The sequence below is a fragment of the Oryza brachyantha genome, chromosome 1 (genome assembly GCF_000231095.2).
Source record: "Oryza brachyantha chromosome 1, ObraRS2, whole genome shotgun sequence".
Taxonomy (NCBI): Eukaryota; Viridiplantae; Streptophyta; class Magnoliopsida; order Poales; family Poaceae; genus Oryza; species Oryza brachyantha.
This window is the reverse complement of record NC_023163.2, coordinates 22,067,852-22,085,208: the sequence shown is the minus strand read 5'-3', so window position 1 is coordinate 22,085,208 and position 17,357 is coordinate 22,067,852. Positions and strand designations below refer to the sequence as shown.

The following is a 17,357-nucleotide window of genomic DNA, read 5'->3' as shown; positions in this document are numbered from 1 at the left end:
GTCGATACCTTGCCGCAGCGCCCCGTTGTCTACCTCGCCACCTGACCGCCGCTGCTCCTACCTCACTGACGGCGCCTGGTTCCTAGTTGGTATCATCGGTCACCATCGCTGATACCATGCCAACGCACGGGCCCTGCTCGGTCTCGCCGTATTACCGTCATTGTTGATACTTCTCCGCCGGCGATACTTCACCGCCAGACCATATGGAACAACATGTAAAAACATGTTATATTGTTTACAATGATGATACCATATGGAACAATTGTTGATACTATTTAGTATCACAAGGTATTAGATGATACCAGATGATAACCGATGGTATCATCGAGTATAAATTTTGGTATCATTAGTTACTTAGTGGCATCACATGATACCGAAAGGTATCACATGATTTTAGCATGTATCAACAAGTTATAATTTTTACACTGGATGATGACATGTGAAACAAGTGTTGATACCACTTAGTATCACTAAGTATCATATGATACCAGATGATATCATCAGATATCATCCAGTATAAAATTTGGTATCAGTAGGTACTTGTGGTATCACATCATACCAGAAGGTATCACCTAATTTCAGCATGTATACACATGTTATAATTTTTACACTGGATGATAACATATTGATACTTGTTGATACCACTTAGTTTCAACAAGTATCAGATGATACCGGATGATAACTGACGGTATTAACCAGTGAAAATTTTGTATCCAGTGTAAATTTCGAATGGCTACAGACTCCTCCTTCCTCCTCCAGCGAACCCACCGCCGTCCGGTAATCATGCATGGGGGAGAGGAAAAAGGAGGTTCGCGTGCATGGGTGCGTGGTGTGAACACGGGGAGATGCGAGCGGCGAAAAGCACGGGAGGGGAGACGAGTGCGTCGTAGCAGAAAAGATGCGTGCGACAAAAACATCGTTTAACTATCCCGTCTGAACAAAACCTCGTATTACAGTTTTTCTGAGTATCATTTAGTACTGGATAGCACCCGGTATCATGCAGTATCATAGGCACCCAGTGTACGAGTCAAACGAGATGCTGGTACCATTTGATACCAAATGATATTACCTGGTATCATGTAGTATCATCGGCACCGAGTCCACGAGCCAACGCAGATGTGAAGCTCCGGGCGAGGCAGTATCCGTGGGAAAGAAATACGACAGATAGATGGAGGGCGCGTGGCGCCGTGGGAGGAAACACTTGGACGAAGGAATGCTTATCAACGAAGAAGACGATGGGCATCGTATTTTCTTTATTAACTTATTCCCGTCCGAACGGGACGACGTTGTATAGATTTTCTCTTACGCAAAAGAACTTAATCGTCCCGTCGGATGGAAATCCCGTCCGCCAGCTTTCCGAAAAAAAACAAAATCTGTGCAAGTAAAAAAAAAGGAAAGAAATCCAAAAAATAACACACGCACTCGCATGCGATGAAAAAAAAAAAACAAACCCCAAAAGTAACGATCGCAACTGCACATGCAAAAAATAAAAACCACATATCACGTCATGATAGCTGAATCTTCTACATGCAAAGCTTTCTCCACCTGACGCTTGTCCATATTGTTCTGTTGCAAACTACATGCGTGGTAAAACGGCCGGGCTAAATTATTCGCGACTCACGGATTGGGAGCCGTCGCCCTCGCGAGAGCGCGCACACATGCGTCCACGTGCATATCTATAGCATCGCGTGGATCCTCCAACCATAAGTCATACCCATTATCTGTATCCTCCTCTTCGTCGGCCGCACGCGACTGCGAGTGCGTTCGCCCGCTTGCCGGCCATGGCCAGTCATCTACCTTCTTTCCACGTCTTCCTCGCAGTGGCTGTGGCGTTATGCCTATGTCGTTCGTCGTTGAGCAGCGCCGCCGACGTGCTCGATCGCACGAGGCGGCCCGAGTTCGCGGCGTGGATGGCCGGCGTCAGAGCGACCATCCATGAGAGGCCCGAGCTGGCGTTCGAGGAGATCGAGACCAGCAGGCTGGTGAGGAAGGAGCTCGATGCCATGGGCGTCGGGTACCGCTACCCGATCGCCGGCACAGGCATTGTCGCGACCATAGGCACCGGACGCTCGCCGTTCGTCGCGTTGCGTGCGGATATAGATGCCCTCCCGATGCAGGTAACGTATGTGAACTACAGCAAGGGGGCAATGTGCCATGGATCATTGATTTCCTATACGCACATGCATGTTTGATTGACATTCTTGTTTTTTTTTTTCTGTTAAGCGAGTAGTATTTTGAAAGATGGAATCTCTGCAGGGGTTTCTTCTGTTATGATCTTTATTATCAGGTAAAATTGAAGTAAATTGGCAAAAACAAAAGTATATAAGGTGATCGGTTGAGGCAGTGCCATACAAATAGAGGATCCTAGCTTTTAGAATGCAGAAATGCAAATGACTTAAGGAATAATTAATGAAATCTTACGAAAATCCTAGCTTTTAGAATGCGGAAATGCAAATGACTTAAGGAATAATTAATGAAATCTTACGAAAATCCTTTCTAGTCCAAATAAGCATAATTGTTAAGTTGTTGCCAGGTGTTTGCGTGGTGGCTTAGAAAAGTGGCGTTATTCTCTGGGTATCACTGAAATCTAATTTCTCCATCCAACTGGGTATTACACGATTTTAAAGCCATACAAATTAGAGTGTCATAAAAATAATTAATTTTTGATTTTCAAGTCAAGTATTTATAGACATGATTTCAGTGCGACCAATTAAATTCATTTAAGCAATATTGGAAATTTTAAAAAGACCACCTTAAATTACTTCAAATCATTCAATACGGTTGACTTTCATAACAACTTGTTGATGCTAAAATTGGACAAATTTTGGTGTTAACACAACTATCTACTAGCTTCTAGTAACAAACTGTGCATACATGCAGTTCCGCTCTGTGAGGAATGAAATCAAAGTTTAACATGACATGCGAACATAATTACTTGATATAGTTTGACGCATATTATCTAATAGATAAGAGATTAGTTCGGTGCATTAAAAGAAGAAAATAATATCGGATACCCATATATACTGACTCCAACAAACTCGACAGGAGGAAGTGGAGTGGGAGCACAAGAGCAAGGTGTCCATGAAGATGCATGCGTGCGGCCACGACGCGCACACCGTCATGCTGCTCGGCGCCGCCAGGATCCTCCAGGAGCGACGTCACGAGCTGCAGGTTACAGTTGGATCTATATTCTTGCTATTGTTCTGTTCCTCCGTCCCAACCAATAAGCTTTGAATAGCTATAAGCTTTATAACTTGATTGTTTTAGATGCCTTCAGCCGGTTAGCATTTCTTTTTTTTGAATGTCATATGGTTTGGTTGCAACAGATATGCAAAAAGGAAAAATATGCACTGGTTTATAACTATCAGCTAGGTCGAGCATTTGTTTGTTGGAGTGTCTTTTTCCCATTAGATTCTTCAAATATTTCTGCTCCACAGTTGAAGCAATATCAGCCTGTTGATTCTTTTTAATATCCCTCCTTTCCTTTTCTTCTCTTTGAGATTTTTCTCAAGAAAAATGTAGTCTCGTGACTGGTCATGTTTCCATGATTGAAGGGGGTAAAATGATTGACATGACGCATACTATATCTGTCTCAATATAATTTTATGGGGGCATTTAACTATTTGCCACTCTTACGAGTGGTCTTAGCCTTTTGTCACTCTCATGTATCTATGACATGTGGGACTGGATCCACATGTCATAGATATATGAGATTAATTGCACTTGTAAGAGTAGCAAATGGTTAATTTTTTCCTAATTGTATTTATGGATTTTCGTGTCCAACGTCTTTTAACCGTTCGTCTTATTTAAAAAATTTAGTATTTTTTTAAAAAAGCCACATCTAAATTATTATTCATATTTTATTATCTAATAACAATAAAAAAAACACATTAACGGAGGGAGTACTTTAGCATTGTGCCACTGAGGAATAATTAGTGTGACATGGAGGGAGTACTTTAGCATGTTTGGGTCCAGGAACTTTTCTTTTAGTTCTTATCACATTGGATATTTGGATGTTAATTAAGAATATTAAATATAAACTAATAATAGAACTAATTACATAAATAAAGGCTATTTCATTAGACAAATTTTTAAGTCTAATTAATCTATGATTAGCAAATGTTTACTGTAGTATCACATTCGCTAATCATAAACTAATTAGGCTCAAGAGATTCGCCTCGCGAAATAGTCCAGAGTATGAGATGTGTGTTATTAATAGTCTATATTTAATAGTTATAATTAGTGTCCAAACATTCGATATACTGTATGAGCAATTAAGATAGTCAGATTTGATTCATACTTATACTGTATGAGCAATTTTACCATCCTTGATAAAGTACCGGGAGATACTACTATTTTCTATATAAAATTTAATACTTGTATACTAGAAAACATCAAATTTTATATAAAAAATAGTAGTAACCTGTGATACCATCTTTATACCTTCTTATAGAAATGCTCGTACTATATACATCCGGGCGATCTCTTCTGGAAGTGCGCAAACTAATTATGATTTAGTAATGGAAACATTTGATTCAGCATGCATGGCTCTGGACTTCTGGTGTTTTTCTGCAGGGCACGGTGGTCCTCCTTTTCCAGCCGGGGGAGGAGGTGGGCACCGGGGCCAGGAGGATGGTTGCGGACGGCGCCGTCGACAACGTGGATGCCATCTTCGGGTTCCACGTCAGCGTGGGGCTTCCCACCGGTGTGGTGGGGTCGCGGTCAGGTCCGCTGCTCGCCGGCTGTGGCTTCTTCGAGGCAGTGATCACCGGGAAGGGCGGCCACGCTGCCAGGCCCCACGGCAGCGTCGACCCTGTCGCCGCCGCGTCCGCCGTCGTCCTCGCTTTGCAGAGCCTCGTCTCCAGGGAGGCCGACCCGCTCGACTCTCAGGTACGGTCCTGCCGTCCCATGCGTCGTGGAAAGCTTTTCCGACCTCCTCCTCGATCGCGGCAATGGCATCTCAGCCATCTCTGGGTTTTGGGCCGCAGGTGGTGTCGGTGACGAGGTTCCGTGCCGGCAACGCGTTCAATGTGATCCCGGACTCGGTCACGGTCGGCGGCACGTTCCGGTGCTTCTCGAAGGAAGGGTTCTCGCGGCTGAAGCGGCGGATCGAGGAGGTGATCGTGGCGCAGTCGGCGGTGCACCGGTGCGGCGCGGCCGTGGACTTCAACGCCAGGGGGACGCCTCTCCTGCCCCCGACCATCAACAGCCCAGCGCTGCACGCGCACTTCGAGGCCGTCGCGACGGAGACGCTCGGCGCCGCGCACGTCCACGGCGCGTTGGAGCCGTGCATGGGGAGCGAGGACTTCGCCACCTACTCCGAGGCCGTGCCGGCGTCCCACTTCTACTTCGTCGGGATACGTAACGAGACGGAGGGGCTGGTGCACCTCGCGCACTCGCCGCACTTCCTCGTCGACGACGGCGCGCTCCCGTTCGGTGCGGCGCTGCACGCCAGCCTCGCCATGAGGTACCTGGACGAACGCCACCGCGATGTCTCGCAATCTCACGAGGTGCTCTAGATTCGTCCAGTTGCTGCGCCCTGCATTCGACTCGCGACGTCGGGGGCGGTCACGGCGCCGGTGATGTGCATTCGACTTGCGGTATCGGCGGCGGTCGTCATCATCGACTTACTGTGTAAGGAGATCCGGGTTCGATACTTCGATCCTGCGATTCTGACAAACACGTGGAATGTAGAATGGCCGATTATGCTGTTCGATACGACGCGTTGTAAATGGTGATAAATTTGCACACATTAATTGCCCTGCAGCCGTAATTTAGGAATCAGATGGGAATGGGAAGTATTCCTTATGAAACCATCAATGATGTTTTGTGGATTGCAACTCTGGTTAGGACTCAGAACCTGATAGAGCAAATAATAAATAGATCCAATGATATGAAATGATCTGAATCAATACAAACAGACAGGTATCACAATATGGGGGAAAAGAGAGCACAGTTAATCTAGTAGCAGAAGGAGAGAGAGTACTAGGTACGGGTAGGAATCAGGGGGGGTAAAAGAAGGCACACTAGGCGAGTGATCAAGCAAAGAACAGAATCGTTCATGGAGCCAGCCTCCGGGACACGCGCGCGCTGCGACAATCTCACGAGCTCAGTGACGCAGGTTGCCGAAGAGGAGCGCCACGGCCGGGCAGAGGACGGCAGCGACCAGCGAGGAGGAGACGGCGGCTGCGCCGGACGTCGGGCTCGGCGCGGGCCCGTCGGCGGCCAGAGCAACCCCGGCGAGGCAAGACACCGCGGCGGCGACGACGGCGGCGGCGCGGAACATCTTGGTGGCCATGACCGAATGAGAAACGTCGCCGCAGGTGATGATCTGTAGGACAGCAGCGCTGCGTGAATGCGTGGTGCGTGCGCGTGCGGTGAGATGAGGCCGGAGGCAGGAAGGGCTCGTTTTATAACTGAAGAGGAAAAGGTGTTGGGACCTCTTCGTCTCACAGTCTGTCTGTCTGTCTAGCTCTGGCCTGCCTACCCCGAGACAGCTCACGATCAACACGATCGGCAGGTTGGCGCCAGCCTCCGCCGGCCGGTGTCGTTCACAGAAAAGGAAAAAAAAAGAGGAAGGTTCTTCCTAGTGTTTACAACAAGGTGTTCTCGGCTTCTTGCAAGTTATGGCTAGCAAAACGAAACTTCGCGGTACATTTTTACATGCCACTGCTGCCAGTGACAAATACACGGCGATCGCACCAAGAACGGTTCAGTTGGCTGTGCCCGTGGCCGGTTTCGAAGAAAAATTTCGAGCAACAGTATGAACCTTGCTTCGATGGAGCCAACCCACATGGCCACATGCGATCGACCCCACCGCGCCCGAAGCGCTGGGTGCTCCCCCAATGATGACTGCCCGGTGGGGTGGGGCGGTCGGTCGGTCGGTCTCGCGCGCCTCATGCTGTCATGCATTGCTTGGGGCCGTGGCCTTTGAATTTTTGATTGATTCCCCTGTTCCCTTTCGCTCATCGTCGAGCGCAGAGACGACGGCATGTCAGCGTCGTTTTCTCCCTCTCTTTTGAAGGCTACGTTACGGTTCGTCGTGAAGTGCCCGTGGAGCTTTCTCTGTTGCCAATTGTCAGCTTGCCCGTCAGTCACTCTGCAAGATCAGGCGTCTTCGGGACCAGCTTAAACCTGAGCTGACGCAACAGGTTAGGAGAAAAACAGTTGCCACGTCTTGTTCTTGTTCCGTTCAGTCAAAAAGGTAATAAGCGTAGATTGACAGATTGTACTTCACCTGACGCTGAGCTAGTGATAATTGACGTAAGGGCAAAGTTAAGCTTGTCTGGAGACATTATTAAGAGGTGTCCAATAATCTTTACAGAACGGCACAGGGCCCCAACTAACAGTGGATATGCGGTGGAGTGTCCACCGTCCAGCATTGCGGAAAAAATAGCCTCACACTTTGACAGCGCGAAGAAGAAGCTGATCGGGTGTCAAGTCATGAATGGAAGCTCTACAATCTTTTGTTGATCATGGGACAAGCTGAGCTTGGTGTTTTGGAGGACATCTAAGGGTAATTGTTTGGTCTTTTTCAGAAAAAAAATGAAATTTATAAATACAATTGTTCTTAGTTCTTAGTTATTTAAAACTGCTGATAGCCTGGGAGATATGGAACGAGAGGAATAGAAGGATCTTCAAAGGAGAGTTCCGCGACCAACAACTGGTGGCGGCGATACAGGATAAGATTAGATTGTGGGCGCAGTGTGGCGCAAAACACTTAAACGAGAATACACAGTTGGCGACATCTGAGCGAGCAAGGAGCAGCTAGCGGCTTAGTTTGCTCGGCTTTCTCTTCCCCTTCCCCTGTTTCCTCTCCAGGGCTCTTTAGCCTTTGTAATTATTGCTTACTTCTCCTTAATATATCACCAGCCTAATGCTGGCTCGTTTTTCAAAAAAAAAGTCAATGTAAAAAAAACTATGATGATAAAAACTTAAAATCTACTTTAAATTTAAGTCTAAAAATTTAAATTTAAAGTCACAACTCAAAGCGAAAATATGGGATTGCTACACTCTTACAGAAAAATTAGAGACCGGAACTTAGAAGAGAGCTATTAGTTATGCAGAGGCTAAAAGTGATCTTCGAGTGATTGTATCACTTGATGTAATTATTTGAGATCAATAAAAACTTTCTTCATCTAAAAAAAGAGAGAGCTATAAGTTCCGAGGATTACTTAAAGCCACGATTTCCATGACTACACTGAAGAACACAATCTGATAGCTGCCAGAGTGATCGGATGATGTAGATCAGACGGGGCGAAGGATGGTCTCAATTTTAAAGTTCCAAACAAATATTTAGCGAAAATAATAAACCAATAATTTTAAAATTATTTTAATATTCAAACACCAAACTAATCACCCGAATATTAAAAAAAGGACTCAAAAGAGTATTCAACCATGCCGTTAGAGTACTCACGCTAGTGCCTCGAAGGAACAGTGCACAAACAGTGAAATCAACACCGCTACCTTAGGCGAAAATCGTTAAAACTTCACCGATTTAAATCTTTTTTAAGGGTTACCGGAGGAGAGGTTTCCCCACCTAAATTGCATTAACTGGTAAATTAAGTTAAGGTACAATTACAGAGAATTAAGAGCGGTATGAGGACCCAGCCAAGCAAGGCCAGTAATAAGGTCGAGCCGTCGAACTTCGGAGGAGTTATGCCATTCCCAACCCATGATGAGTATGGTGTCAATAACATTAAATAAGTTGTTATCTAGAATAAAAGATGATGTGACAAGTGAATAAATGAGCAAAGAGAAGACATGGTTTCTACACAACATTTGAAATATTATGTGAGATAAGTAGCATTAAATTGAAATATGGAATAGTGATGTTTGTATTGGAAAAGTAGTGTTAGTACTAGTTTCTTGATGATGTGGAGTTTATAAAAACTATATCTAGTGTTATGGGTTGGGAATGCCCTTATAAGCTGAGGAGCGCAGATGAAAAGACGTGCTTCCAAAGTTACAATCCGTGGCTGCTTCTGATGTTCTGGCCTTGAAGACACGAGAAACAACAGACATCATTGAAGAGAGCTAAGCAAACTTTGATCTAACCAAAAGCTGACATACGTTCACTAAAAACTATATTGATTAAAAACTAACCGATAGAATCTCATCAATTTTGGTAGGAAGAACTGAACTTCAATAGGAAATCAACAAAAAAAATTGTACTCAAATCCAATGGTTAGATCAAAGTCTAGAAGCGACGTAAGATAAGTGAAAATCCTCCTAAAATTCACACCTTGCGTGAAATCCGAATTTAAAACAGAATTGATGATGAATCCGATTTTACTGATCAGTTTATTTTGCAAAGGTGCCTATCTCTCTTTTAACTCTAGTTCTCTCGAACCTTAAAAACAACGGCATTTTTATTTTTTTTTCCATCATCTTTCTATCTTCACCTCTCTGCCTTTTATTTGTAAGTAAAAAAGAAAAGACGTGATAACTATGATATGGCCCAATTAACCCATATAAACTTGCAATCCTATAATCTAGCACAAACTAAACCATAAGGCCATAATCCGTGCCAACTCCATCATGTCTAAACACCACGTACCCAGGGACGAATCTAGCCTAAAAATCGAGTGGATATACCTTATTAAAATTGTTAGCGTACTTAATTTTTTTACTTAATTACCCCACTCCTCATAACGTGGATTCGCCCGTACACATACCCAATCAGCACATAACCTCCTCTTTCCACATCATCTTTACGTGACCAAAGTAGAGTATAACTATTCAGTAACATCTTCTGACCGACTCTCACCTTGGACATCACATCCTAGTCCTAACTCCTTGTCACTCATCATGATCACCTACTAGCTTTCCGGCGAATTAAAGATAAAGAAGAGCACCCGACCAGTTTGACAAAAATAAATAAAAAGAAAACATATTTCAGAAATAAGTTCTTCTCAACTTGATGTACATTAGTCCAAACAATAATACCTTGACAGTTATTAATCATACATACCACATGTGATCTTACAAGTGTTAGTTTGATAATTTAGTACTGGGAATGAGCCGGTTCATGGCTCATGACAGGAAGATTGCGACACATTTTTGGCCGGAGAAGTGCGCTCGGTTGCTGTAAAGTGTAAACTACCACGACCGAATATCTGAATTATATTTAGATGGTGAGCTGTGGACAGCTCACACATAGCATTATCATTCACCTTCTGTTATGCTTCTGATCGGATTGTTCTTGTGGTCCTGTCCTGAAAGTGTTTATTAACCGTGAAAATCAGCAACTAAGATTCCCGAGAATGTTGGTTTAGGCGGCAATACGCACAGAGCCACAGATAGGACGGGAGTTTCTGATTCCTCGTCAGCTTGTCAGTCTACGGCGCTGCTTATATTATTGGACACCACCAGAGAACTTATGCCTGCGAATTCATATAATTTATTCAGAGCATATACGTGGGGGTGATACCGGACAAATTGATCAGTCCTAAGTTCATACCAGAAAAGTTTTGGGAGCAAGAAAATTCCAGGTACATATGCGCCAATCACGTGATTCTCCTCCACCTAATATGCCACGAGCATCATATTCGCCCGCGCCATACCTGCTTTATCATGCAGTAATAATGCTCACCTAAGTCCACAAAACACTCAAAGCTGATTAGCGGCAATGCTAAGGTTCTTTCAAATAAAAAATGTTAAGTTTCTTGCTGTTTCAGGACCCCAGGTGAAGCACGAATTCGAGTACATTATGCGCTAGCATACGGTACACATCATAGTCTCGATTGTGCCATCCAGTATTCCAGTATCTAGTTCTCGTATGCTCCACTACCACTTGCAACAGTACTCGTATTTCAGATCTATATAAGTCTCCTAGGGGTACTTGTTAATGAAAAATTGTGTACTCATCCAGGTTCACGCACAAGCTATCAATCCGTCATGGTAAGGCACATCAGTTGCCGTGAAACATGCACCTTGGCAAAATAGCAGCAACTCGTAGCGATCTCGATCGTGCTGAACATTTCTGACGACGAGCTCAGCTTAACACTGTTTTTTTCTTTCTTGTTCTTCCAGCAACCGGCTTATCATTATCAGAGGAGGATGGTTGCTTCGAGCAAGACCATCAAGGTCGGGCCGTGGGGAGGCGCCGCCGGGAGCCCGTGGGACGACGGCGCGCACCGCGGCGTCCGGCGCATCATCCTGACGTACGGGAGGTTCCTCGAGTCGATGAGGGTGGAGTACGACGACAGGAGCGGCCGGCCGGTCCTCGGCGAGAAGCACGGCGGCGGCAGCGGCGGAGACGGCAGAGCAGGAGGCAGCCGCACTGCCGAGGTGCACGCGTTCATTCTATGTATGGCAATGATGCGATCTCTCTGAACCCCTCTAATCGATGCGTGTGAGAGGGGTGCAGGTGAAGCTGGACTACCCGTACGAGTTCCTGACCGGCGTCAAAGGCCGCATGGGCCCAGTGGCGCACGCGGCTCGCCGGTGATCCGGTCTCTCACGTTTCGGACGAGCAAGGGGGCGGTGCACGGGCCGTTCGGGGACCCGGTGCCGCCGGGGGACGGGGTGCCGTTCGAGTACCCGATGGAGCGCGGCGTGGTGGTCGGGTTCAGCGGGAGGAGCGGGTGGTGGCACCTCGACGCCATCGGCCTGTACGTCGCGGCGCTGCGTGCTGAGACGCTCTGCGACGTGGTGCAGGAGCGCGGCGCCATGGCGTACCGGTCCGTCGTCTACGGGAACGGGGGCTCAGGAGCGCAGCTGCAGAGGAGGAAACCGTTCGAGTGGTGCTACAAATAAAAAAAATCTTTTCTTTGAAATAAAACATTTTATCGACTTGTAATTTGGCCGAACTACCGCGTTGTGGTTGTGATTACACAGTAACACATACTTAATCATGGTGATTGGTGAAGCTGAAAAGGAGTACGAAATCTTGCCATCGCGATTTGCGAGAGATTAGAGTTGGGGGGACAGAAACATTTCACGTCGAGCATTATCCGAGCCAGCGATTGCGATCGGACCCAAACCGGCACGACGGCGAAAGCCATCCATCCATAAGTTCGAAGCCGAAACGTCACACGGCGAGGGCAGGAAAGAAGCCCGTGACGCGTGGCGCACCTGTGGGCCGTGGCCCGCGGCCCAGTGTCAGACTCAGCAGTAGGGTCATAAAACTCGAGTTCTTGTCGAGACGTCAACCCGTTCTCCCGCGTGGCAGCTGCGCACGCCTTGTTGCTCGCACATTCACATGGACCGTTGGCTCGTGGACCCCACATGACAGAAACCCGACGACTGGGCTGGGCCCACCTGCTCACTGCTCAGCCACCACTTCCAAAAACCTCTTCCTCCAATTTAATCCTCGTCTTCCTACCAATCGACGCCTTAATTACGCCCACAGGTATCGGGTGGCACCAGCTAACAATGGATTAATTAACTAATAATCAAAAAACTTAAATCTAATTATATCTCTCATCACAAAATAAAGAAAGGGTTCCTAATCCGTTACCGGTGCTCGCCTCCTCGGCCTCGTCTTCTCATCCCCATTTCCCAGACATCATTTTGTTTTCTCTCTTTTCCTTCTGTCCTTCGTTCCTACGCTCGCCGCATCGGCCTTTCCCCCAATGCGGATCCGCCCCCTTGTATCCACCGCCATTCCTCGCCGCCTCGCCCGCGTCTGATCCGTCGGTGGAGGATGGGGGAAGGGGGGCCGGCAGCGGGAGCAGGAGCGGCCGTGGAGGACGCGACGGGGTTCGAGGTCGGCATCGTCGTGCCCAAGCTCTCCCGCAGCGCTGCGGCAGGATGCGGCGAGGTCGAGGACTGCGTGGCGCGGCTGGTGCGGGAGCTGGAGGACGTAGGCCTGCTCGTCGAGCGCGTCCGAGGCGTCCCTGCGGAGTTCATCAAGGTCCGTGCGGCCGCGCCGGTGGTGCTGCGGTTGTTTGTTTTGTTTTTGAATTCCGCTGTTTGGCACGGGTGCCATGATTTTGATTTTTGAATTTATCAAAGGAAGAGGCGATTTGGGGAAAGAATCCGTGTACTTTGGTACAATCATGTGGCGATGTTCCGAAACCATGAGCCTTCTCTAATGCATGTGGATTTGCTTTTTGAATTCAGTTGTCTGCGCCCATGGGGACCCTAGGGAGAGCTGCGTCACAGATGCAGATGAAGAAGCTGACTTATATTGGTAACTGAAAAAAATCCACCTGAGTATTTCAGAATGGGTGATTCGATGATGTGTTCGTGTTTTATTTATTTCTCTGCTCTTCAGGAATGGAACTGCAGTTTGAATGGGACCAGGTTGCAGCATTCGTCAGGCAGCCCGACGGGTCCCTGTTTAGTTGGCGAGAGCGCTTTGCCTGCTTCCGGCACTTGATATACGGCATCGTAAGTGCACAGTTGTCTCCCATTATAGCTGTTGTTATTCCTGTTCCCCACTTCGGCACATTGCAGTTATGATTATTTGAGTAAATTGCAATTATTAATGTTTGGAGATTCCACATTAAGTAGCAACGCAAAATTGGCATTTTCCTGGGCGAGCAATGCTTCCTGTTGGTACTGGTATTTCCCAAACGACCTGCATGGCTGCATCTCCTGCCCAGCTTTTGCATTGGAGAATTGATTTTGACAGCCCTCCTGATTCAAAAAATGCTAACTAATTCATTGTGCATTTATCGACAGAAATATTTACGTACTTTGAGATTCAAACTGAATATTGAAACATAAGCTAATTTACAAAGTGATTAGTCTTCTTGTGCTTCATATTTCCATATTTGACAGTAAGCAGATATCGAGACTTGCAGGTGAACAAGAGCAATTCTGATATACTTCTCAAATTTGATGATAAAGAGTTTCACTGGAATCAAAACGAGTCACTCTTAACCAGGCTGGAAGATGAAGGAGTTGTAAAGCTAGTTTTCCCTTTACATGGTAAATCAATCAGAATTGTTTTTGAAATTCTTATAGCTCGACAACTAACAGTTTTTCTGCAGATGAAGTTAAACGGAAGAAACTCCTGAGAAACTGGGCACTCAACTGGCTTGATTTCACATGGCAACCTATGGATGAAATTTACTCTTATTTTGGAACGAAGGTAACCAGCATAACTGCACATGTTACACCTACCATATTTAATATACGAACTATTTTATCTGAAGCAAATCAAGTATCACCTTCTCTACTTCATGAAATCTTCACTCTTGAACTTCAGATTGCAATATATTTTTCTTTCCTTGGAATGTATACACGCTGGTTGTTCTTTCCGGCTGTGTTTGGACTGGCAACTCAGCTTATAGATTTCGGGTATGGACTTCTCATTTAGTAAATATCATTGAAATCTTATTGTTGTCTGCTAAGTGCTTAAATGTTTTTTCTCTGCTGTTTAAATTCAGGTCATTACAGTGGTTGGTTCTTCCTGCTTTCTTTATCTTTGTTATTTCTTGGGCCGTCTTCTTTCTGCAATTCTGGAAACGGAAGAATTCAGCACTTATTGCTAGGTAGAAATGAATTTTCTGTACAATCCATATACTTCCAAGTCAATTAAGTTCTTTGAAACATATTTAAGATCATGCACAACCATGCCTTCTATGTGATTCTTTCAACAGATGGGGTATAGATTATTCATTTTCGGAATACAAAACTCTGGCAAATGAACTGGGCCCTTTAAGCTGTTCTCTAGCCGATGATGATGTTCAGGAAAGGAAATTAGGTGATGTGCCTGACGAGAAAAGAATATTACAAAGAAATGAGTGGTTTGGTGTTCTCCTCAGAATCAGGAATAATGCTATCATTGTGTTGGCTATCATTTGTCTTCAGCTACCATTTGAGTTGGCTTATGCTCATCTATACGAGATTATAGAAACTGAAGTGCTAAGGTAAGAATGTAAGAATATCGTGATTACTCCATGGTTCTTCAGTTATCAATAATGTGGAGAGAGCTTATTTTGGTCCTAATTATTTTATATCAATTCCCTTTTTTATTTTGTTATGTATGGTTGCCACTAAAATATATAGTATGCAGTTCTTATTGTTGTTTATGTTGCAGGTATGTATTAACTGCCATGTATCTTGTTGCAATTCAGTATTACACAAGGATAGGTGGCAAAGTGTCTGTCATTCTAATAAAGTATGAAAACAACCAAGGAGAACAGTCTAGTGCTGATAGTTTGGTTTATAAGGTAAACACAATGATTTCAGGAGTGTGCTTCATGCTAGGTTTCTTACTTACTCTTTTGGCAAATGCAGGTCTTTGGTCTTTACTTTATGCAATCATATATTGGGTTGTTTTACCATGCTTCACTGTACCGTGACATTATGACACTCCGGCAAGTCCTTATCAAGCGTCTCATTGTGTCCCAGGCATGTCTGCATTGTAAATATTACATCATTAGTTATGATGATACCGTTAGTCCTTATAATACATCTTAATTTCCAGGTATTGGAAAATCTGATTGAAAATTCCATTCCTTACCTCAAGTATAGCTATAAGAAGTACAGGGCTGTTCAGTAAGTTCTGCAGCCAAACCTGTTTGTCCTACTATTCTTTTTGCAAACCAATATGGAGATGTAAGAAATCACTTCCTTCTTGTAGCAAGAAAAAACATGAGAAAGAATCACCAGCTGGAAAGTCTGTTCGGTTATCTACGAGAGTGGAGAAAGAATATTTAAAGCCATCTTATACTGCAAGCATTGGAGAAGAACTTGAAGATGGTTTATTTGATGGTAACAGTCACAGATGATCACCCTGTCCATTCTCAGTTCTTTTAGATGTCTGCATTTTATGCTTACATTGTTCAATTCATCGCAGATTTTCTTGAGCTAACTCTTCAGTTTGGGATGATCATGATGTTTGCTTGTGCATTTCCATTGATATTCTGCTTTGCTGCTCTGGTATGTGGCTTATGCAGCTGTTGGTGTTGTCTCACTCCTTCTCTCTTGTGTGTGCGTACCATACATTTGTGTTCTTGTTGATTTGTGTTCTGAACTTTTTTTTAATATTTTCATGGCAGAACAATGTGACTGAAATAAGAGCGGATGCTTTGAAGTTGTTGGTCATGTTGAAAAGACCTGCTCCCCGTGCTGCAGCTACAATTGGAGCTTGGCTGAACATATTCCAGGTTCATTAGCAGTTTTTATTGATTGTATTTAAGATTGCCGTACTTGCACGTCTCATGTATTAATGTTGAGTCTAAAAATTCCTTTTCAGTTCTTGGTTGTTATGGCAATCTGTACAAACTGCTTGCTTCTTGTTTGTCTGTATGATGTGGAGGGCAAATGGAGAATTGAGCCAGGACTGGCAGCAATCCTCATAATAGAGCATGCTCTCCTCTTAATCAAGTTTGGTTTCTCGCACTTTGTTCCCGAGGTGATTTTCTATTCTTTGTGTTCTCTGAGCGTGTTTACTGATCTCTATCTAGCTGAAACACTTAAATGTGGTTTCTTGACTTTTTTGTCATGTAGGAACCGGCATGGGTGAAAGCGAATCGTGTTCGGTATGTAGCTCAGGCACAGAATGTCTGCTCCAAACAACTCCTGAGAAGTATTTCAAAACTGGACACAAAATGGGAGTGAGGAATGCCAGGTATTTTATAAGGCGGCAGTAGTTTTGTAGATTAGGACAGTGCTAAGACGGCTCTCACTTGAGGATGTACAAATTGTAGGTACTAGGCAACATCTCTACTACTAACTGTTCCAATTGGTAAATGTAGATATCGCTATATAATAGATAGGATCTGCATCGTCGATGTAAGAATGTGAGGGGTGTTTCTTTCCTTCTAACTATACATGTTTGTTGATTTTGAACCGGGCACGTACCTCCCCCCATGTATGTGCTGTGCGCTATCTTAAATTAGAATAGCGTTCACTAACGAAGAAAGCACAGAAAGAATCGGGCCAGTTTACACGAGAAAATTGCCATGCTGCTGTTTTATTGTTGTTCACTTGGCAGCCATGATTTACGCAGCCCAAATTTGTTATCTCTGGCAGAATGGAGAAGAGAGATTTTAGAGTACATACTACAGCGTACAGCCTGCATCGCCAATCAATTGAATAATCAATGAGCTGAACTGCTGAATTGTGTATAGCCTGCTGCATCTTTGTTGTCTGCGTGTGAAGTGATGCGTGCGAAAGTAAAGTTAGGCCCGGTTCAGTTTGCAATTTTTTTTTGAAAAACATTACATCGGATATATATAGACATACGTTTAATAACCTAACTATATAATTTTATAAAATAAATTATAGATTCCGCAAGAAACTGCGAGATCTTAATGTAGCACTTATAGCTAATCACGTACTAATTAGGCTCAAAAGATTCGTCTCACGATTTCTCCTGTAACTGCGTAATTAGTTTTAATTAGTTTTAATGTTCATGTATATTTAATGCTTTGTTTAGATGTTCAAAATTTTGA

The 17,357-nt window shown here is 44.7% G+C and overlaps 3 protein-coding genes across 3 annotated transcripts; all 3 read left to right on the top strand.

Moving 5' to 3' along the window:
• The first annotated feature begins 1,638 nt into the window (after positions 1-1,638).
• On the top strand, positions 1,639-6,489 carry LOC102713154 (IAA-amino acid hydrolase ILR1-like 2). Its single transcript, XM_006646190.3, has 4 exons — positions 1,639-2,117; positions 3,046-3,171; positions 4,576-4,890; positions 4,989-6,489. The coding sequence occupies exons 1-4, from the start codon at positions 1,782-1,784 to the stop codon at positions 5,517-5,519; spliced, it is 1,308 nt and encodes a 435-aa protein (XP_006646253.1). The 5' UTR covers positions 1,639-1,781; the 3' UTR covers positions 5,520-6,489.
• Positions 6,490-10,712: 4,223 nt separating this feature from the next.
• Positions 10,713-11,836, top strand: LOC102703437 (jacalin-related lectin 19). The gene is given in 4 exon segments (XM_015840035.2): positions 10,713-10,902; positions 11,035-11,292; positions 11,372-11,435; positions 11,438-11,836. Coding segments are annotated over 4 exon segments (648 nt in total). The 5' UTR covers positions 10,713-10,899; the 3' UTR covers positions 11,761-11,836.
• Positions 11,837-12,427: 591 nt separating this feature from the next.
• On the top strand, positions 12,428-16,753 carry LOC102703164 (anoctamin-like protein Os01g0706700). The gene is made up of 16 exons (XM_006644522.3): positions 12,428-12,859; positions 13,069-13,138; positions 13,223-13,338; positions 13,755-13,881; positions 13,944-14,044; positions 14,162-14,253; positions 14,343-14,447; positions 14,556-14,825; positions 14,996-15,128; positions 15,196-15,309; positions 15,386-15,456; positions 15,542-15,672; positions 15,758-15,840; positions 15,960-16,067; positions 16,157-16,315; positions 16,411-16,753. The coding sequence occupies exons 1-16, from the start codon at positions 12,650-12,652 to the stop codon at positions 16,519-16,521; spliced, it is 2,001 nt and encodes a 666-aa protein (XP_006644585.1). The 5' UTR covers positions 12,428-12,649; the 3' UTR covers positions 16,522-16,753.
• The last annotated feature ends 604 nt before the right edge of the window (positions 16,754-17,357 follow it).

Coding starts and splice junctions, on each gene's coding strand:
- LOC102703164 (XM_006644522.3), top strand. CDS start 12,650: ATGGGGGAAGGGGGGCCGGCAGCGGGAGCAGGAGCGGCCGTGGAGGAC. Junction 14,448..14,555: donor AATTCAGCACTTATTGCTAG/GTAGAAATGAAT, acceptor TTCTTTCAACAG/ATGGGGTATAGATTATTCAT. Junction 16,068..16,156: donor CTTGGCTGAACATATTCCAG/GTTCATTAGCAG, acceptor ATTCCTTTTCAG/TTCTTGGTTGTTATGGCAAT.
- LOC102713154 (XM_006646190.3), top strand. CDS start 1,782: ATGGCCAGTCATCTACCTTCTTTCCACGTCTTCCTCGCAGTGGCTGTG. Junction 2,118..3,045: donor TAGATGCCCTCCCGATGCAG/GTAACGTATGTG, acceptor CAAACTCGACAG/GAGGAAGTGGAGTGGGAGCA. Junction 3,172..4,575: donor AGCGACGTCACGAGCTGCAG/GTTACAGTTGGA, acceptor GTTTTTCTGCAG/GGCACGGTGGTCCTCCTTTT.